At 40.8% G+C, this 23,023-nt stretch overlaps 1 protein-coding gene across 3 annotated transcripts; it reads right to left on the bottom strand.

Annotated features, from left to right (window-relative positions):
- Positions 1-1,881: 1,881 nt before the first annotated feature.
- On the bottom strand, positions 1,882-22,872 carry LOC108940449 (GRAM domain-containing protein 2B). 3 transcript variants are annotated; one of them, XR_001966566.2, is made up of 14 exons: positions 22,680-22,872; positions 8,991-9,134; positions 8,688-8,748; positions 8,349-8,421; positions 7,982-8,085; positions 7,314-7,412; positions 7,047-7,118; positions 6,890-6,958; positions 6,685-6,772; positions 6,509-6,586; positions 5,724-5,826; positions 4,710-4,817; positions 4,031-4,116; positions 1,882-3,799 (listed from the first exon to the last, which is right to left on the bottom strand). XR_001966566.2 is itself a non-coding variant. In XM_018762638.2 (13 exons), the coding sequence occupies exons 1-13, from the start codon at positions 22,769-22,771 to the stop codon at positions 4,101-4,103; spliced, it is 1,107 nt and encodes a 368-aa protein (XP_018618154.1). In that variant the 5' UTR covers positions 22,772-22,872; the 3' UTR covers positions 1,883-4,100. The 3 variants fall into 3 exon arrangements, 2 of the variants coding, with proteins under 2 accessions (XP_018618154.1, XP_018618169.1); XM_018762638.2 differs by having other exon boundaries at positions 1,883-4,116; XM_018762653.2 differs by lacking the exon at positions 22,680-22,872 and adding an exon at positions 9,898-10,226 and having other exon boundaries at positions 1,884-4,116.
- Between the last annotated feature and the right edge of the window lie 151 nt (positions 22,873-23,023).

Raw genomic sequence — 23,023 nt, forward strand, 5'->3', positions numbered from 1 at the left:
GAATTAGTTGTTGAGGCTGTTATGGTGTAGCCAGAAGGGTGGAATTACTGCTATAAAGCTTGTATTTGGTCACTAGTTAGGAGACTCGTGCAGACTCTTGCAGACACAGGCACTGGCACTCACACAGCAAATAGGAGAGCTGTGTCTTGCTGTTGGTGCAAGGGGTTTAAGCCCATGCTTCATAGGCCTTATTTTCTTTCGTAACCCAGTGTTTGTTTTGGTATTTGGCTGGGGTTAAAGTGTTTTGAAGACCATCTTTTTAAGCAAAGAAAAATAAACATTTGGTCCAACTACTTTGGTTCTCCACTGCTGCCTCCATCCATCATCCATACCCTCACACTGACAATGTCTCCACAAAATTCCAGTTCAGTGCTTGTAGCAGACCCACCCGAGTGATAGCCAAGACTTGACTGATGATGGTTTAGTTGATTTATTGAAACTAACTCGACAACCTCCACCAATGTAAGAGGTGGTGTAAAAAAAAAAAAAAAAAAAAAAAAAGCACAAATATTTAGCATTTAGTTTCCGTTCAGTCCTTCGGCAATATTATATTATCAGAGTACGTTAAACAGAGCATAACATAACCACCTCATTTCCATGGACAAAACAAGTACAATTACATCAAAAAAAAGAGAAAACATTTACAGCAATATACATGTACAAACCTTGTGCCTCTTCGGAGGGTTGCGAATCCTTATATTAAACAAATTATTTAGTTCTTGCAGCACGCAGCTAACCATAAGTTATATCTGCGCGCCAACCGCATTAAACTAACTCATCAAATCTAAGTTCAGGGCTCTTGGGAATACAAGACCGTGTCAAAATAAAAGCCCCCTTATAATGACCGTATGCCATTGCAATTATATGACAAAATAAAAGTACAAATACAAAAGGAAAAATTTAGCAAAGGTATTCATAAAGTGGGGGTGCAGTGGCGCAGTGGGTTGGACCACTGTCCTGCTCTCCGGTAGGTCTGGGGTTCGAGTCCTGCTTAGGGTGCCTTGCGACGGACTGGCGTCCTGTCCTGGGTGTGTCCCCTCCCCCTCTGGCCTTACGCCCTGTGTTACCGGGTAGGCTCTGGTTCCCTGCGACCCTGTATGGGACAAGCGGTTCTGAAAATGCGTGTGTGTGTGTATTCACAAAGTAAGACAAGTTTTAAACATCAGCTGGGGTCCTTTACAGTGCTAATGTTTGACCAAAACATGCCATCCCATAGATTTGGCATGGCGGCACAGCGAGTAGCACTGCTGTCTCAAAGGGCGGTCTAGTGCAGATGCATGTTCTCCCCACGTCTGCATGGGTTTCCTCCCACAGTCCAGACATGTTGTTTAGGTTTAGTGTGTGAGTGACAGAGAGAGTGTGTTCCACTGATGTACGGCTGAGTGATCCATTGTAAATAGTGTATATAACAATGAAAGTCACCTTGGTGAATCATCTATATCTAGCAGTGTGCATAATTTTAACTTTCAAAAAATCTTGTTACTGCTAAGCATTCGACACTTCACTAATATCTCAAACCATAGAGAAGATGAGACAATACAGTTTTTTTTTTTTTTTTTATAAATTTGCTGATGGCCTTATTTCATGTTTACGCTATGAAAATGTCACCAAAATTTATTCATTTCATTTTCTATTAAACTATTTGTAAACTCAGGTCTTGAGGCTGAAGTTATTGAATTGATTCCTCTAAATGTCTTCCAGAATTCAGCATTAAACACAACAGCTAATCATTTTCTAAAGAGGATGCATACTTTTATTTGTTTTTATTTGTTTCCAAAATGAATAACAGGCAGTTTCACAGAGACTGCTGAAATTACACAGAATTCAAATAAATAGAGATTTTACCAAAGTAGAATTATCCAACACATTTCAAATAATAGAAAACTTATTTACAACTGTAAAATCGTGCAACAATACAAATGCTGTATTCTTCACTGACATCTGCTTTGCATTACGTTAGTTTAAAGGTTATTTCACCAGAGAACTGTTAGAAGCGCTCTCTGCTGGAGTGCCATAATCAAGATTCGGCAAATACGAGGAATTTCAAAGAACTCGTCGTCATCCATTGGTGTCTCTTAGCTCATCTACTCCATGGTCACAAACGCTCAGCCCTTGCAAGGGGTTCAAGCCCCTAGGAACCCCTGGGCCTGCAAGACTGTTCTTACTTGGGCTTCCTAGGTAAAGGTGCCCTACTGCCTTAGTGTCTCTAGTCAACAAGGCAGGACAACGTACAAGACACCTCACTCACCCTTATTCAGGAAAGGGTAGAAGCAATATCAGTTTATGATATGTAGCACTTGTATCAGTGTTCAGAGGCATATTCATCATAACATGTATTTCTATTGTCGTGTTCATTAGTTCCATTCCAAATAAATGCTTTAAAAGGAAAGGTGGGTGTCATTCTCAGCAGAAAGAAGAAATTTTATCGGTGTAATTGGTATCAATCAGCATGTAGCAGCAAGCATTCCACCACATCACATTATCCCCATCTACCCCTGAGGGGTATCAATAGCACCATCTATAAACATGCTGCACCCATTCCCATTTGGGCCAGCTGTGATCCTTGCCTTCTTTGGATTAAAACTGGATCAAATTCTAAAGTGCTCGCAGCTGAAATTTCACATAACACATCTTTTCAAAAACACACCATAAACAGTTAAAAATCACTGAACGTTATGTTGAGCTGACATTATCCATACCTATTTTACATTAAATTCAGCTGAAGCACTGTAATGTGCTTTACAAATGCTCTTAATTACTATGGATTTTACATCCCATGCTGTAAACAACAAACAGATAAAATACTTCAGATGTGATCTTACCTGTATGGGGTAGCAATCCCAAATGCTCACTGCACTACCACCATCTTTCCTGTTAACACTGGACTCAAAATTTGGAACCACTGCTTTCTGAAATGACGACTTTCAAAATTAAACTGTATTACTACAGCTACATTTGAAGATATTTGCATAAATTTTTTCTTTAAATGCATAAAGATAACAAAAAACAGTTAAAGCCCATATAAGTACCTGATATGTTTGTGGACTCTCATGCAATACTGTACCGATTTAGACCAATGTTCTGCTCAAGATCCTTTCATCAATGCAGTAATATACAGTGTTTGCATATTTTAGAAATACATAGACCGAATCAATAATATTTACATTGGAACAATTTAAACAAGACAGACACAGGAGTACCAAAAGCTCTTTTTCTGATGTTGGGTAGTTGTGCATTAAAAACTTCTAGCGATAAAGAGGAGCTGTATGCAATAAAGAGCTAAATTACAGGAATAAAAGGAATAATACTGTAAATTTCTGACTACAGGACTGAGAAAGTTCTGCTGGAGAGGGAATGAAATACACACTTTGCAGACTCGATTAACTGTCTGACCGAAAACAGGTAAACAAAGGCTTAAAAAAGACATTCTTCAGTAGATATGTAAAAGGTTTCATAGACTGCATGCATCTCCCACGTTCAGACAAGGCTGGACAGACCAGCCAATATGAAGACCAAGCATCATCAGAAGTTTCAGTCAAATCTGTGGCCAGCACACAATACTTTGGCACTGCACGGCGCACTTTGAAGCAAGCTATTTAAAAAAAAAAGATGTGCGGGACACATGCAGTTCAAGTATAACCCACAAAAAGACAGACCAAAAGACAAGTTCGAACCTTGGTGGATTTTGGACACAGTAGAGTTCAAGTGTGGAATCACTTTGAGGTCCGGTCTGATATAAAGCTCCTGTGTTTGTGTGCCCTTCTGGTACCTCCAGCACCAAGAGGAGCCAGCAGTCCTTCTGGCCACACAAGGACAAAAACGTGGATTAGTGCCAGCTCATTCCATTTTTACTGGCTGCCCAGAAGAGAAATTCTGCTGATCCCAAAAACTTGCTAATTGGGCCTTCAGAGTGGTTTGTTTCCTACTGGCTGGAAGGAAATATTCACAAAACCTCTTGATGTGACAGCTCCTTGAAATGTTACTGATCTCTTAAACAGTACTGGGAAAAAGGGATAAAATGCTGAAACACCTTCCTGGTAGACTGCCTCCTGGCATCTTTAAGGTTCTCAGTGGTGCTGTCACTGCATTTGGACAAAGCATCATGTGTCCTTCCACCTGGGATGAGGAAGAGGAAAACCGAGTAAATAGACTGCAAAACACACAAAGTGCGTGTGTATTTTATAGATCTGAGCCACACCTTTTACTGCAACTACAATAAGCTGACACACAGTAAGGTAAGTATGATGCAAGTCAAACAATGCCAGGAAACGGTGAAGTGACACCCTTACAGGAGTCATGTCATAGCCTGACTGATTTTTAACCCAAAGGCATGGAAGCCTTTCCTGTAAGATGGTATCTCAACATATCAGCCTTAACCAGAAAAACAGTTCAAGTAGATATTACATACAGTAAGTAAAACTAAATGAAATTCCAGAAGGTAGAAAAGCACACTTGTGAAATGAGATTGGTAAATGCTTAGCTTTGAAGAGACAAGCCTAAATGTCTTGTTCTCTACAAAAAAAATAATTAAATGTCACACCACAAAGAGGTGAATGTACCAGTAGCAGTACCTGTAGCAGCAGCGGGTTTTGAAAACTAATACCAGCACATTGTACATATGAAATCATGGATTTCTGGTTTATTGTAGTGTGTCGCATTGTTTGTGGTGCAACAGGATTTTGCCACGCTCTGGGGGTGGGGCCACCTACTCAGTAGGCAGGGAGAACTCCGGCAGAGCCCCTAGGGACGTCAGCTGCTCTTCGAGGGCCACTATGCGCAGGCCAATATATCCTGAGGACAGCAGGAGCAGCAGCGCCCTGCGTGTACAAACAAGAGCGCAGAGTAAGTCACCCGCATCTTAGCCGTCTACCTCAAATACTTCAACTCTGGTTACAGATAAAGACAGGGCTACATCCCCCTGAAATTATCAGCCAAAAGAATGTATCCTGCATTTGAGTAAGTGTGGTAACAGACATTCTCTAATCATTCTGCAGTTATTAGTAATGCCTGTGGAAGATTCCTAGCTGATGTCTTAATTAGGAAATAGTGATAGACATGAGCTGGTATCCCATCCAGGGTGTACAGCCCCTTACAGTTGTGCCCAGTGATTCTGGGAAAGGCCCTGGACTCCTACAACACTGATGCAGATAAGCGGTTAATGAAAATGGATAGATGGATGGATGATACTCATGGGCCTTTTAAAGAAGTCAAACTCCATGTTTCTGACTATTAAAATATAATCAGACACTGCAGACCAGAAAACAAAAATGATCTGATTTTAAGGGATTGATTGTTTTTTTGCTCAAACGGTTCATATATTCACAGTTCATATTAGTTCCCATTACTGCTTAGATGCACTGCGAGAGGTAAGAATGTGTGCTTGTGCCCTGTAATTAACCATCAGTTATCCCTGTGAAAGGCACTTAACATTAATTGTTTCAGTAAAACAACATCTAGAAACGGCAGCAAAATTCCATTCAGCTGCTCTGAACAGAAATGTTAGCCAAGCAAGAACATTAGAAATGGAAAGATTTTTAAACATACTATTTGTCTTGTTGCTACAATCACAGACTACAAAGATGACTGTGGTTGATCACACTGAGTTTGCTTAAACCATTCTGATAAATTACTTCTGTTGCAAACCATGGGATGATTTTGAGAGGTAACTATGTTATCTGCCTTCTTGGTGTGGTCTGAATGCAGGTAAACAGTCAGGTACTCACAGTATTAGGTAGATAAAAAGCAGCACGCTGAGTCTACTGGAGTCCCGCTGGACGACAAGGGACCTGACACGGTCAGCTGCGGTCCAAAACCAGAGGCCGTTGGCTGGAGAAAACAAATTTACATTTATTTACACAGCTGGGGAAATTCTTACTGGAGCAGTTTAAGGTTAATACCTTGATCAAGGGTACTACAACAGGTGAGATTTAAACCCAGGGTCTTCAAGTGGAAAGTGGGAGCTCTAACCACTATGCCACCTGCTGTCTCACAAAATAAGGTACAATGCAAGCAAGGAAAGGCCTGCTGCTGTAACCTTAAGTGACATTCTTTAAACAAACTTCTCTAATAATCTTGATGCCTCAAGAAGAATTTAGTCACTTTGGAGAAAAAAGTAATCAGCAGAGCACTGTGAAGGTGTGCCATTGTGAAATTCAAGAATTGCACATCCTACACAATCCAGCATGTCTTAACGTTACTCATCCCTGAAGTCATACACCAGGAGTGAGTAACCAGTTTTTCTTCCTGGCCATTTGTGTGACCAGTCTTCCACAAAAGTGGTTCCACTATTATTAAAAAAATGTATGCTAAATTTATTTCAGAACTCTAATGACATTCAAAGTGAAATACATGCATATTACCTTAAGTTGATTCAAAACAGAACATGCTAAATTTATCAAGTTGGCCACACATTTAACCAATTCAATAAATTTAGCACGATTTTGGCCACTTGGCAATGGATAGCCCACCACTCTAATACACTTTGCACATTAGAAGTGCACTACGGTACCTGAGAGGTCATTCGCGGTAGCATCCTTGTTTTCCCTGAGCGTCTGTTCCCTGTGGGTGGATCTGCTCCCATAAGGCACTGCATCAGAGCACACGTGCACATTAGGGCACCTGCCAGACCACTGCTGCACACATCAGAAGAAAGGCTAAATAATGGCGATTTAATGGCATTCTCACCTCGAGTTAATTTGGGCGAGCTGGACTGCAGTAGGGCCCTGGAGTTTAGCTGGTCAAAGCTGTCTTCCACACTGGATTGGCTGGAGGTCTGTGAAAAACAGGGAGTCCATTTAACTACTGCACCACTGTCCCCTACGTTAAGAATGTTTCCGTGAATACCACAGTCAGTGACTTCAGGTGAACTGCAGGTACAGATAAGACTCACCTCAAGCCTATACTGGTCAAAGCTATTATCTGCAGAGGAGAACACTGGGCTGCTGTTGGTGCTGCCCTCCTACAGAGAAACCGACACAGGAAGCATTAGTAACCTGCTGTTTCCCAAGGAGCTGCAGCTCCCTTCAGGACGGAGGCATAGAACCTACCTCTGTATGTGGGCAAATGGAGCACAGCAGTTTGTAGCAAACCTCCCGGTTCCTCAAAGACACAAACAAGTACTGCAACAGAAAGGAGGCAGGCTTGAGTGCAAGACCTTCGCAGAGAAATAGGAATGCTGATTTAAAAACTTAAAATGAGATGTCTAGAGCTTTCTGGCATAAGAATGTTAAGTTTGTTAATGACAGTGATACAAGAAAAGTATGAGTGATGGACACATGCCACAGCAATCTCTGGTGTGTTACACAGGCTCTAACCTTTTCTCCCTCCTTGGTGCGGATGGACAAGGCATTGGGAACCAGCAGCACCGTGTTTTGTTTCTTCAGGATGTGTATTTTGGACACAGGGATGACCACCTACAACATCAAAAACAACAGAAAAACCCATTAACTTCTGAAAAACCATCTCTAAAGCCAAGATGTGAGAAGATGTTACAAAACTTTGAATGTGTAAACACAGAGTCAGTAGGTATTGTGGTCAACTACACTAGTAGTCTTGAGAAGGACGACTCCATTTCTCTAGTAAAACATATGCTTGTGATGGACATGTGCGTGACAGTGACAGCACAAATGGAGGAGGGGGGGGGGGGAATGTCTTCATCACTAACCCTTAATTTAAACCTTTCTCAGCAGTAGGACAGGAGTCCTCAGAGACCAGGGAGCAGGTCCCTGCCAGAAAGAACCAGCTAGCTTGACCTTGCCTGTCTGAAGTAGCACATATACCAGTCATCATGTTTGTACGTATAATGAATAAAGGGACATTTTCTGCTGTACTTTGAGTAAGTGCTACACCATGCTCCCTGAAAGGCATCTCATGCAGCTATACAGGTGGACAGAACTACAAAAGTGTCAAACTGGGACAATGGGTGGCAGCTGGTCTGGATCTGTGAGATTTAGAGTTGAGCGCAGGGGATCCAAGTGCTCACCTTTGTGTCCTTGAGCAGCACGGAGGAGTGGAAGCAAACATGGTTCTCAGACACGTACAGCCTGCCGTGGTAGGGCACCTCCTTCTGTAGGGCGCACACGAAGGCTGGGTAGAGAGCAACACACTAGTGTTACATAATTCCCACTCAGCTCAGGGGCTGACAGCCAACAGTTGACGTTAGAGTGACGATGCAGAGCCTTACACCACATCCTGCCAACTCCCCACCTGCACGTCAGCGCACGTTACGTGCACGGGTTCAAATAAAGTATGCTTGTGCCTCTCTGCTTATCATTACTCTGTTCCTCTTATGCTTTTATAGTCATGATTTTCTGCAATAACACATATACACCTGAAGGACTTTGACTTACCATGTATTAAATCCTCATTTTCTGGAATGTCTTGAAACAATTTGTGGAAAGTTTTGTTGTGCTTTATAAAACTCTGTAAGCCAGAATGAAAAATTTCAAAAAAAAAAAAAAAACCCATACAATAAATTGTCATGCATTTCATGGCTTTCACTTTAGAATTGTATTACTTTAAGAGAAGACATCTTTGACTCCTAAAAATTTTACCACAAAGAAATAATGCCATATTTACAAAGGGGGCAAATTTCTACCCCTCCTGGTTGTTTGCTTTGCGTTTAGCTGATACTGAGGAGGCCATATTCTTTTGCAGCCGATTGTCACAGTTACCATATGTAAACATACACTTTGTGTGCTGCTGCCTTCATTTCTTTCCAAGCTCTTACTGGAGTCAAATGTCTGGGACCTAAAAGGGAGACAGTACAATAGTAATTCTCCTCAGAGAAACCCGGTATGCAACTGCACAAACATATTTTACACCAAGTTGTAAAATCACTGAGCTAAAAATTAAAACAGAGGATTAGATGTACCAGTATTCTTTCAGATGCAGGACAGGATTTAATTTCCCCTGACACCAGTACTTAACACACACACACACACACACACACACACACACACACACACACACACACACACACACACACCTACCTAATTGGAGCCTGCTTGCTGAGGTTCTGCTGCTGGATTTTCCTCTGGGCTTCATCCAGACTGAGGGCTTTTGTCAGCTCCAGCTTCTTCTTGCTTTTCCCCCTTTTCTCCTTGCTTGGAAGACTCCCACCCTCCACTGCATAGCTACATGAGGTTGAACGGGGGAGAGGGGGGGGAGGAAAAAAAAAAAAAAAAAAAAAAAATCACCTGGGATTAAAACCACCCCCTTGCCTTTAACCAATCCCAGTGGGTTAGCTCCACTTTGCTGTGCCTTTTACAACCAGTCTGTTCACAGTAAGAGCTTTGTCATGGCTACTAGACTTTTAAATAAGGAAACTGCAGATCCAACTAGTTTCTGAACTGCTGACTGTCTGCATCTGGTATTTGAAAATCAGGAAACAAATGAGAAAACTAACAGCTTGTAACAAATGTGATGAACTCAACACTGTAGGAGCCCAGGTTAAAACCTCAATGTGCTAATTCAGGAAAAAGAAATAAGATTTAAAATGACCTAATACAAATATTTGGCATCTTATGCACCTGGAATATTTTTTTTTAAAGATATAATAATTCTGCAGTTTCTAATTGTCTATGATTCAGTTATGGTCTAAAACCAACTACCAGTATAGTAAGTCCCACATGTAAATTAAAAACAGCATTTTGTGATTAAAAATGTACATAAATTGCTGTTGCATACAACAAAAATGTCAACGTTTGCTCACTCTAAGTCATAAAATGCCGCTTAACTGTGTTTGACAGGTATTATAACCCAAATTCAAAAACCAAACGCATTATTCAAAGCTTTTCAAAGAAATAAATCCATGAATCTGTTTGGTGAAAAAGTTACATTTTTGTTAAAATAAACTCAGATCTTAACAGTGAAAAATTATGTATCGAACAGTCCTACCTGTATATATATCTTCTTTTGGCAGAGCGAAAACTGAAGCAACCTTCGATCATAACCCTAATTTTTGAAATCAACATATGAAAAAAGGTAACATTTCAAGCCATTTTCCCTATACTTCAGTTCTCTGTATATCTAAGCTCCCGCAACAATTTTCTGATGCAATTTCTTCACAACATGCTCCTCTTGAATCCAAAACGAAATGCGTCTGAGGTGATATTGTTAGAAATGATGAGGTAAAGGCACTCCTCCCATGGGCGTGTTCATGAATGGAGGTAAAAGGGTCCCCTCAGGACAGAACACTAGGGCCTCAAAAAAAAAAAAAAAACCCCACACACACACACACACACACACACACACACACACACACACACAAAAGGCTATTCTTCTTAGTGTGATAACGCTTTCTATAACTTACGTAACTTATACCACCAGCTGAAATATCAGATATTCGTATATATTAATTTAGCAGATACTTTTCTCTGACATGCAATACAGAGTAAAAAGGTGCAATCCACAACACACAAAAGGATTTAGGTACAGACACATGATTGTAAAAGTAGAATTAGCTTGTCCTATACTATTGTTTTTGCCAAAGCAAATTAATTTATTACAGCTGCCAAGAGAATCCAGTCTAACAAACATAAGGGTGATCGTGATAGATGGTGTAATACAAATTTGTGTGACTATCAGGAGATCAGGATCTGAAAGAGATACGTTTTGAGACCTGAATGCTGGGAGGGATATGTGTACATTATGTATGCAAGTAGACGCAAACTAAAAATTAATAGTTTAATGATTGGAAAACTTGTTTAAACCTGATAGAGCTTTATCATCCAAACAAAGATGGGCATTTTTCTTTGACATTACATTTATATTCTATTGCTGCTCTATTCTTAACATTCCACCAGGAGAATGTAGAAGAGAACAAACGTATGTACAGGGGAGGAGGGAGCTTGGAGGGACTGGGGACAGGGAGACTGCTCCTGTGGCAAGCCACAGACATGCACAGGCTGGAAAGAGCCCGCCTCTGGGTGTGGGCAGGAATTCTACGTCAAACTGCCTCTCACAAGAAAGTGAGCAAGCATGGTGACACGTAAGCAGCTCATTTCTGCGCAAGCAGCTTGTTTGAGTCCACGATCAAAGCCGTAATTCGCAGTCTCTTGAGAGAGCCTTCACTGAAAAACCCCAGCACTGTGGATGCCCCTGAAGACAGTGTGATATCACCATGTGCTGCTTGCAGTGGCCCTGTAGGACAGCGTGTACAACAAGCACAAAGAGCCAACTTTATTATGGCCACTAGGTCCAACTAATACAAGTTATTTTCCCCATTTCCACTGATGAAATGAAGACTTCTTTGCAGATGAATTTATGAATTGAAAAAGGATTTTACATAACGCAACATTTATAACAGGTTAAACATGAAACAGAATGGCCTTTAAGACCACAGAACATAATCCAGCCAGGCCCCTTCGCTCATCTACTTCTGCTCGCTTGGTGGTCCCGCGCACGAAAGGCAAAGCTCGGAGGTTCTCAGTTCTGGGTCTGTTGTGGTGGAATGACCTTCCCCTGTCACTCAGAACTGCAAAAACTCTGTTTTCAAGAAGGGTCTGAAAACCCACCTTTTCCAGATCCACTTCACCCAAGATCTCTTCAGATCATCTATGGTGTAACTGTTCACGCATCGCAACTCCAGAAGCATCCCCAGATACAACCTTTATTCAGCCATTACTCTGGTATTGTGTGTCTTATAATATTTAATAAAAAAAAATTAATTTAAAAAAAATTGGTGTGAGTATTGGAATTTGTCTATCCTGTGATCTTATGCACCTACTTGAATGATGAACCTCGGTGCAGCAAATGGTAGGGAACAAACTAGGTTTGCTTGAGACTTTCATGTCTGCAGCTGTCTCCTTCTCTCAATGTAATGCATAAGTTGTACTTTTGCTGAGATGTACGTCAATTTGGACAAAAGCATCTGTTAAATTAATAAATGTAAATGTAATGTGAGTTACAATCCGTTATCCATCCATCATCATCAACTGCTTGCCCTGAGCAGGATCGCTGCAAGCCAGAGCCTTATCTGGCAACACAGGGTGCAGGGCCAAGGCGGGGGGGGGGGGGGGGGGAAGAGACACACATCCAGGACGGGGCACCAGCCCATCGCAAGGTACCCCAAACAGGGCTCGAACCCCAGACCTGCCCTGAACCTGCGCCGCCACGCCATGATGCCCCCCTACAATCCCTTATTTAATCCATTACTTACCTTTCATGATAGTACGATCAAAGACCTTTAAGACATCAAGTAATGTTAGCCTTATAATTCATTAACAAAATGTTAGGTGTACATTTATTCATTTAGCTTCCCTAAAGCTACTTGTACAAGGTAAGGTTTATATACTAAGATACTTACACAGATTTACTCATTTATACAGCTGGGTAATTTTTACTACAGAAAAATTAAGGTGAAGTGCCTTGCTAAAGCACTTGCCAAACCTGGGTCGAGTGTCAAGCAACACTACGCTACTTACATATACCACACCAAGATACTTTCAAGTATCAACGTATCCACAGAACAGAGTAAAGTACCCTGCCCCTGACACTCACTCACTCACTTTTTTGTCACCATTGTATCTGAACCACATCTTTGGATTGTGGGAGAAAATACCTGGAGGAAAGCTATCTGAACATGGGGAGAACAAGTGAATTTAACAACATGGAAGAAACCTGAAAGGAAGGATATACTGTAAAGAAAGGGCATATGCAATCTATAAAGATGACAGACAACAGCTCTTTACAGTATATACTCACTTCCTACAGACTCCTGTCAATTAGAGTCTCATGGCAAACATGAGGGACTATGCAGCACATCCACACTACTTTTCAAAGCTGAACGACAATCCACAGCAAACACCAGTTGTGTTGCAACCTTATGCACTCAAAAGGCCTGCTTTAGGTCCCAGCCCCGATCCTTTTAGCCCTGTAAACACACACAGTATGCTCTAAAGCAGGTTACAGCTCTTTTCACACCACCAAGTACTGAAACCAGGAGTTAAACAGCACTCAGACCAGACAGTGAGAGTTGTGTGGCTCATTACCAGTGTCAACATCCTCAACTGCACAACTACAATTCAAAAGCCAGTGGTAAGAGGTGACAACTCAAATCAGATTATTTCTGTCCTCTGTCAAACTGCAATACAACGTATGTATTCAATATACTGGGGAAATCACGCTACCTCAGTGGCGTACTTACCCCACCATACAACAGGAACTGCAAAAAAAAAAAAAAAAAAAAAAAAAAACCTATGTGGTTCCGCAGAATCTTCCTTTGCCTGGAGAGAAACAGAACCCAGATCAAAGGAGCACATTCAGCCCAGTCAGGTCGGAAGTTCCCAGAATGTGTCGTGATAACCATCTGAAACCCAAGGCTTGCCCAAATGTCAGCATTCAGTTATCGAAGTCAGTCTGATACCATGTTAAATCAAGGTATAATACTGATGACTTTCCAATGGCTTCTACTCACTCTGTGGTAAGCAGCTCAGTAAAATAAACAATTAAACAAAACAAGCCTTGGGGGGGGACTAGTAGATACTGAGACAGGAGTGTTTGCATAGAATAAAATGAATAATCAGATAAAAAGTGGAAAAAGGTCTAATCAGATTGTTTGTAATAAATACTGAAAAGGAGTTTTTAGTAGTAAGGGACTCAAACATGTCATACAGTGGAAAATGTAGTGTTTTAAATGTAAATGTTTTCTATTAAGCACAGCAATTTTTTTTATGTGCTCAAGCTTGTAATAAAAATATTTGTGGATGCATCTAGACCTCCTTCCATTTGCACACATGGCTTCACTAGTTAAGTGTGATTCAGTCAGGTAAGGGGCCTTAGTTATATATGAACAAGGTACATAAAAGTCCACACTATAATGACTACTGCTAGGAATTTGAAACTGGAACTGAACTCCAGTACACTGGGTCCTCATCTTATGAACAACCAGAGCTTTTAAAATCCAAAGTTATAACCTTCATTTTCTTACCTTATCCTAAATATACTTGCATGCGACACGATTGCAGAAGGACATTTTCATGTGTCCGTTAATATTTACTATTTGCTCAGTTATTAGGCTTTACCACTTCACCATGTCCTGAGGGTCTGGATACTGAAGTTATACCTTCAGTTTTATTTTTTCCACAAGATATTTATTCCAAGGGGATGTGGTGGCGCAGCGGGTTTGGCCAGGTCCTGTTCTCTGGTGGGTCTAGGGTTCGAGTTCCGCTTGGGGTGCCTTGTGATGGACTGGTGTCCCGCCCTGGGCGTGTCCCCTCCCCCTCCAGCCTTACTCCCTGTGTTGCCGGGTTAGGCTCTGGCTTGGTGCGACCCTGCTTGGGATAAGCGGTTTCAGTCAGCATGTGTGTGGTATTTATTCCACATCAGTGTAAGCAAGAGTGTCGTTCCTAACCTATTTTCCTTCTGTGACATTATGATGTTAAAGTTAGGTGTTACAGACACCAGAATAACTGAACTTGCACCAGAAAACATGGTTTTGCAGAAAAGATAAAACCTTCTCTCTTCTCTGCCGCTGTCACTTCTGGAGGCACAGAGGTCCACTACCAGGGGATGCACCATCCACAGAAGGGGGGAAGTTATGTCTGAGAAGAGCAAGGCTATAACGATGTTATGCTTTACTTTTTAGTAGAAGAACAACAATATTACAACACACACACACAATATGTATAATGGCTAATTTTTGAAAGTAACTTTCCTTTTCCCACTCCTCAGTTAGAATTAACTACCTGTTATCTGTAATCACAGGTTTCAAGGACGTTAAATACAACAGTACAAGGGTCATGGCCGCTCAGACCTGAAGAATAAGGCATTCTAGGTATGGTTACGGTATTTGTAAATGTGCATTAATTTAGTCGGATTAAAACTTACATTAAATATTAATGCTTAATGGATTTTATCAATTCATTCTTTACTAACTAGATGGTATTTCAATGCAGTCTAGCAGTGAAAATAATCAAGACCCAGTAACACATTTTCAACTGAGAACTGAATCTTAACTACAAAAAAAGAAAAAAAAAAAAAAAAAATTGATTACCACTAAATATACACACACACACACACACACACACACACACACACACACACACACATTTTCAGAACCGCTTGTCCCATACGGGGTCACGGGGAACCGGAGCCTACCCGGTAACACAGGGCGTAAGGCCGGAGGGGGAGGGGACACACCCAGGACGGGACGCCAGTCCGTCGCAAGGCACCCCAAGCGGGATTCGAACCCCAGACCCACCAGAGAGCAGGACAGTGGTCCAACCCACTGCGCCACCACGCCCCCACCACTAAATAATTTTCTCATAAAATGCAAAAAACAGCTCTTTGTATATACAATTGCTAACTTACCACAACATGGCAATGATACCTTAACAGCTGCCCTTGAACTCTGTCATAATTCCTGTACACTGGAAACACCCCCCACCAGAACCAACTGTTCCTGAACAAAAACTCTAAACACTGATTAGAAAAAGATATACTACATAATATTAGAGTTTGTTCATGGAAAGTAAAAATGGAAAAACATCCTCCACTCTGCCTGGTGCAGTTTAGTCTCCTTACATTCAGTGTTCACTATTAATAACTAAATGAAGTAAGGTGCATTCCTGTAAACCTGTTAACCAGATAAAGACCAGCTAATTTAAGTCATGTCTTGTCAGCTGACACCCTGACATAGTAAGACACAGAAGAAATCAGAAAACACATCTCAAATTATTACTAAGAACAACCTTGGTGGGCCTTAGGTTTCTAATAAAATTTACTCATTTTGAAACCTTACCCATAATCAATCAATCTGTAAAAGCACTTGTGAAAAAATAAAAAATAGCACTTCCTCTGTGGAACTTCCAGTATTTCATATGTTGATTACTTTTATTTATTTAGATAATACAGTCATAAAAAGTTAGTATTAGTACAGTCATGTTTCTCTGTCGTGTATACAAGCTGCAACATTGTTCTTTGTCTGGAAGAGAAATCGTATTCACATCCACCTTTGCTTCAAAACAAAAGAGCATTCAGACTCATCAGTGGTGTTAAATAAGTGAACAATCTCATCCAGAGGTCCTGTTAAATATGGCCTACCTTGCTGCATCCTCCATATCTGGGCCACCTGTACTGTCTACTGGGACATTGTGATACCAAGTACTCCGTCCTCTCTCCATGGTGAACACAGAGCAAATGCCGCTCTCCGAACAGGATTTATACTTTAGCCTCTGGGATAGGAGACAGAGGGTGCTGGGCAGTCATGGACTAAAGTCCTTTTTTACAGCCACACTCAAAAAAAAAAAAACTGGTTGTGACGTGAACCCTGGAATTTGTTCTTTCATGCACAGTGAACTCTGCAGTAGAGATGATGTTTCTACAGTGCAGAAGTCTGGCTCAAAGCTTGAAAACAGGAAATCCAATTCTGTTTCTTTATCATTAGGGGAGAGTTGAAATCAGCTTTACTCAATTCAATTAAACAATTTAAATTCATTTAAGTCTATCTTTCCCAAAAGAATGCTGCAGAGGGCTTAAAAAATGAATAATGTAAAAACCCCTGAACTCATGGTCAACATCAAAAACAAGATCAATAAAGCACAGAATATAAAATGTAAGAGTAGTTAAAGAAGAATGTACAAACTTACAGAAGGTCACAGGCTATAGCACTGAAAAAAGATTTCCAGACAGCACTTAGTCATGACATTTTATGAAGTCAGACTCTCTCACACACTCACACACACACACACACACACTTTCTGAACCGCTTGTCCAATACAGGGTCGCGGGGAACCGGAGCCTAACTCGGCAACTCAGGGCGTAAGGCTGGAGGGGGAGGGGACACACCCAGGACGGGACGCCAGTCCATCGCAAGGCATTCCAAGTGGGACTCGAACCCCAGACCCACCGGAGAGCAGGACCCGGGCCAACCCACTGCGCTACCACGCCCCGAAGTCAGACTCGTTACTGCCTTTAATTACATCAGGTACGATATACCCATTAAATACACTATACATTTGATTTTTGTAGCTAGGCAAGCCATGTTATCAAAGGTCAAAATCAGCATTCATTGCCTTCTTTGCTTGACAAAACTGCCTTAAGTAATTCTGGAGAACTGTCTTTCAAATGAAAATTACAAACAGCTGTCAGTGATAAAGCACTTAGCAAGATACTTTCAAGTAGTTTGTTTTGATAAATTTAGTGATGGAAGTTTTCATAAAACCTTATGGAAAACAAACCAAATTATATGCTGACCTTGAAGTCACAAGGGGGGGGGGAATAGCGGGGTATAGAAGTGGAACACCTGAATAGATATTACATTCCCAGAATACGTTATAATATTACAGCCAACAATTTGCATGGATAACTATCTAATGATAATGTAACTCAGTTACTATAAGTAATTGTTGCATTGCATAATTATTTCTTAGTTATATGTATTGTGTAACTGGTTAAGTACTGATTGATAACACTACATAACATCTACTGGAAGTCACTTTGGAGAAAAGCATCTGCTAAATAAATAAATGTACTGCTGACCTATTATGGGTTAACAGCAGTATCTAACTATGCAGGCTACTTTATGACTCCATTTGTCTGTATTCTACTAGCAAGTTTAATACATTCACGGTTAATAGCCACCCAGTTAATGAATGATAGCAGAAAAGCATAAATTTTCAACGTTCCGATGCGAATGACAAACTAGCACAGTGTGAAATATGTTCAGGAAAGGATATTAAGGTAAATAAGACAGACACTGCTAATATGCAAAATAAATCTGGGGGCATTTCTTGTTCCTTTCAGAGGATGTTTTGCAGATGTCAGTTATAAGGTCAGTAGTAGGAGACTTCCCAAATGGACAAACCCTTGCGAGCATGATATTAATGAAACTGACAGAGTTGAAAGAAATTACACAGCTCCTACTGCTGCCTTTGGATCCAAAGGTTGTACCAGTTTGAATCTAACCTAGTGCTGCTGTAGTACCCTTAAGCAAGGCACTCACTTTGAATTGCTCCAGTAAAATTACACTGTTGTATAAATAGTTAAATAATTGTAGGTAACTTTTGGGAGAAACGTGTCAGCTAAATGGATGTACGTAAACAGTGCGTTACATCTTCCATCTTCAGATGGAAATTTATGGTAGAACTTTGGGAGCCCGTTTTATTACTATACACACAGTTTTGTGTCTTCATTTTGCCAAGCACAATTAAAGGACATGTGATTTATTCACTCCCCACCCCAAAAAAAAAAAAAAAAAAAAAAAAAAAAATCTTCCTTTATCATCCTTCAGCACTTCAGTTAATCTAAACTGTAATTAGACAGCAGATCTGGGATAAAAATCCAAAAACACCAGGTGACACCAACAGTCTATTTTCCCCCTGATAACATGTCAGAACTCAGCATTCACTGACACACAGCCCATGTCCTTTGATCTCTTCTCTACTTCTTCCATTCTTCTACAGTGGTTAGAACCACTGCCTTCTACTCAGAAGACCCAGTTTTGAATTCCACCCAGAATTACCAAATCCCAGTGTAGTACCCTTGAAAAAGATACTTGTACTGAAATGCTCCAGTAAAATGACTAAAATGCTGTACAAGTAAAACATTGTGAGCAGCTTAACACTAAGTAGCTCTGAGCATCAGAGCTAACTGAATTAAATAATTAAATTTTAGGCAGTTAAAAAAATAAAAAAACTTTTAATATAAGTCTCATGTACCTATGCCTAATATTTATCTTGTTCCAAATGGAAATTAAAATTCCCTTCATATCCCTGAAGTTCTCTCTCGTCTGGCAAAGCAGGTTCTATGACCAAGTGGTGGATGTGCAGTGACAGCCAGCATTCAACTGGTTATATTCAAGTGAGATAAATCCCAGGCTCAGGGGTCACGACCCATATGATGAATCACAATTAGAGCCTCCTGAGCAGCTCTTTTGGCTGACCCCAGACCACTCACATCACATTCTGACAATTCAGCCACTTATGTCACCTGTCTTTTTATATTTATTACTTCTGTCACTCATTGCATCTGACCCCGGATGACTTTGTTCTATACATTCAGTGGAGGCCAAACACCAGTAAGGTAAACTAAAGAAACCCTGGACAGAGCTTACACTTCCATAAAAGTCACTACATTCGAGACTGTGGAGAGTCAAGCACAAAGGTTCTTACATTGTTCCAGGAAGAGTACTTTTTCAGCTTTTGGTGTATCTTTGTCCAGCCAGCCTTTCCAGAATGTAAAATACAGGTATAAATGAACCAAACAACAGTACAAAACTAAAACATTGTACCGAAAAGAGTAACATCTCCTTCACAGGTTCATAGGTTGAAAATTTTCCCCAAATTATTAACCTCTAGCTTACCACAGACATACCAAGAGTGTAAGACTTGTACATCTATTAAAAAAATAAAATAAAAAAATTCTACCCATCTACTTAATTTACAGCAAGCTTATTACACACAGACTATACTTACATTTCTTTCTTTTAGCATATGCTTTTCTCCAAAGAAAAGCACAATTCAGGGTATACACAGGAAAAAGACTTTATATAAATCGATAATTATTGAAGCTGTATGTATAATACTGCTGGTTTTTGGTGGCATAGCAAGTAGCACTGCTGTCTCATCACCTGGCCTGTTCAACATGACATGGGTTCAATCCCAGTTGAGTTTGTCATGTTCTCCTTGTGCTTGAGTGGGTTTCCTCCTGTTGCTCCAGTCTAAAAAAATGCATGTCAAGTAAACTGGTAACTCAAAATTGCCTACAGTTTGTGTGTGTTGCTCTGGGGTATGGATTGACTGTAGATAGTGTATCTACCATTGTAAATCATGCTGGATTAAAAGTTGTCAGCTAAACACCTTAATAATCATAGTAAACTGTTTTGGAGAAAAGTACTTGGTAAATTACATTACTCCAATTAGATGCTTTTCTTCAAAAGAAGTTCCAATGAACACTATGTAGTGAATGAATTAATAAATACAGTTTAATGTAAATGAAACTTTTTGTAAAGCTGAATTCTTGTAACTCAAATGGATGACTCTCCAAGGATGGGGATTCATAATTACAGTGTAAGTGACATTAAATATACATGTATTAGAGTACAGTGAGAGTGAACTATTGAGAACTGAACTTTCACCAAGAGCACAAGGCTCAGGCTGTAAGTATCATGTGCTTCAAATATGATACCCACAGCCATTGTGCAAAAGCATTTCAAAGAGTCAGCCTATTCTCCCATGCTTCCTGGTGCCATGGAACAACACTGAAAATTCAAAGGTCCCATTAAAATACTGCACTGCAAAAGTACCCATTACTTTTGGCTTTGAACTTTGGTAGGGCATGATGTGGAGGCTTCAAAAGAGTTCTTTTACTGATGTTAGTAATGAAACTCCTCTATTACATGCTAGTGCATCTCAGAATGGATTAAAAAACTCACACTTTGTTGTCCATCAGATAAAATGCCAATATGCGTATTTGGTCCAGCTCTATTTTGGTCCAAACTAGAGTTGCATAAAAACACGTGTAATTCAACTTAATATGCACTTCTGCTCGCCACAGCTGGACACGATCCCATAACCAGGGAACATTTTCTATGGACCAGAGGCAAGTCAGACATGCACTTCTAACTACAGGGTTCAGTTTATATCTCAGCCTAGGCTGTCATTATCAACAGCACCCTTCCCTCATGCAAGATAACTGTACTGCCCAGATTTCTGATCACAAAAAGCAATGATGGAGTACTTCACAGAACAGGGTATCACAAGCACCATCAATGTCACTCCCCCAAGAGGCTGAGGAGTGGACGCCTGATTGACTTTGCACACACTCATGCACGTACATCTACAACCACTATCCCAAGCAGGGTCCTGACAAGCCAGAGCCTAACCCAGCAACACAGGGCGCAAGGCTGGGGACACACACACACACACACACACACACACACACACACACACACACACACACCCCAGACAGGACACCAGTCCACTGAAAAGCACCCAAAGCTGGACTCAAACCCCACATATGTCACACAGCGGGCCCCAGCCAAACCCGCTGCACCACCACATCTGCCCACTGACTGTGCAGTTTCCCAGAATTCCACAGACCCACATAAAGTAAGAAGCTGATAGCAGTGGTTAAAGTGGTTAAAGCTGTTGCCTTTAGACCAAAACCTGGCAGGTTTGAGTCTCACCTCCAGCAGTAATACACTTGAGCAAGGTCCTCACCTTGAAATTACTCCAGGAAAAAAATAAGTAAGCTAATAAATTATCCAGCTGTATAAACAGGTAAATAACTGTAAGTAGCTTAATACTATAAGTTGCTTTGGAATAAAGTATCAGCTAAGTTAAGTAATGTAAACTATTATATAACTGGCAGCCCACCCAATAGGGTTAAAAATAATACACAGCTGATAACATCTTGTGCATATTCTCCAGGCTCTTCCGAACCCTTGTGCATCTGGTGGACGGTGGGGACATCCCATGACTGGGAAAAGGCCTCTGGCCTGCACTGAAAAACGGTGATGTCAAACAACTTTAATCCTAGGAAGAGAAAGTGGTGCCATCTCATTTGTTCCCATCCTATCTGAGAATCACTCTCCTAATCACATCACTGGACAACAGCCTTCACTTTCAGCATCTTAATATAATTTCCATGAATCATATTCCTTTTCTTTTATTCCCACAGGGTATGGGGATGCTTTCTGGAAACATAAACAGTTTTCGTTTGCTGGAAGAGTTTAGATACTTCAAGGGCCAGCAGGGGGTGTCATGGCTAGTGCTGCTGCCTTCCACTGATATGGGCTCAAATCCCACCTCTTGCTGTCAGTAGCCTTAATCAAAGTACTTATTATAAAATAATACAGTAAAAATTACAAAGTTGCATAAATGGGTAAATAATTGTAAGCTGGTCTGGAGAAAAGGGAAAGCATAATATTATAAGAGTATTTTTAATATGTTACAGACATTACATGTTACAAGTTATCTAGCAGAGGGCTGCTTTTTACACTATGACAATTTTATATAAACACACTTAAAATGCACTGCCTCCTTTCCATGATTACTGAAAGGCTCAAGCCATAAATTAATTTTTCCATATTTCATCTGTTTTATATCCAGACCTGGGCCTCAGTGACTGTGTGTTTACATACATGTGTGACCCACTTTACAGGCCCAGTGAGTAGATCTGTACCTTACAGCTACTAAATTTTTAAGAGCATAACTCAGTAATACAATGTGTTCGTGTTAAAGCTAAGGACACCAAAATTGAGTTAAAAGAATTTATATAAAGTGGCATTTTTGGTAGTAATGCAGCCCTAGCCTCGGTACACGCAACTTCTTCATGTCATATGTCTCTGTAACTTACAGCTCGCTATTTATTATATTTGAGACAACTGCACTGGCAATTCAAATGTAGTTTGTCCTTTGTCGTTTATGAGCTCATGAGAAAATAATATTTTTATCAGACAGGTCAGACTCTGACTCAGAGGAGGGAAAAAAAGGTACGACAAGACAGACAAGGTGAAGCGTGTGTGTGTGTCATCTCTTCTTATAAAAACGAAAGCTCAGGGTTAAACCGCGCTGGCAGTACTATAACCACGCTGCCTTAAAGGCGTTTTATTAATTGATAAATGTAGCAAATGTGAAGAGAGATGAATACTAAGAAGCTAAGAAGAGGCTGTGTGTATGACTGACGAGAACCACGACGTCAGGCAATACGGTGCGGGTGGCAAATGAAATGTCTACCTTTCTTTCATGAAGTGCTTTATCCGGAATATGGCTTTTTCGTCGATTTTCCTCAAGAACGTTTTCAGTCTCTCTCTTTTGTGCTCCAGCATCTTCTTCCCCTCCAGCCGGTATCTGCACTCCTTTCCCACCACCACAGCTCCTCAACTCGCCCCTTCGGGTTTTTCCCCCTCTCTCAACCTACTCCATTGATGGAGATTAAAGAAATGAGCCGGAATCGGACCAAGGTCAGCGACCAATAGGAAAAGCCCGCGCGTGGTAGGAGCCGGTCACGTCAGAAAAGCCATTCAATTACAGTACTCGGTGTTGCTCCGCCCATATACTTATAAGGGGCGTAACCCCGC

The sequence above is a fragment of the Scleropages formosus genome, chromosome 2, assembly GCF_900964775.1.
Source record: "Scleropages formosus chromosome 2, fSclFor1.1, whole genome shotgun sequence".
Lineage (NCBI taxonomy): Eukaryota > Metazoa > Chordata > Actinopteri > Osteoglossiformes > Osteoglossidae > Scleropages > Scleropages formosus.

Excerpts from the sequence above, each read along its gene's own strand:
- LOC108940449 (XM_018762638.2), bottom strand. The coding sequence starts at position 22,771 with ATGCTGGAGCACAAAAGAGAGAGACTGAAAACGTTCTTGAGGAAAATC. Across the intron at positions 6,587-6,684 it reads CTCGCCCAAATTAACTCGAG|TGCCTTATGGGAGCAGATCC; the intron begins GTGAGAATGCCA and ends GCTCTGATGCAG. Across the intron at positions 5,827-6,508 it reads TACCGCGAATGACCTCTCAG|CCAACGGCCTCTGGTTTTGG; the intron begins GTACCGTAGTGC and ends TGTTTTCTCCAG.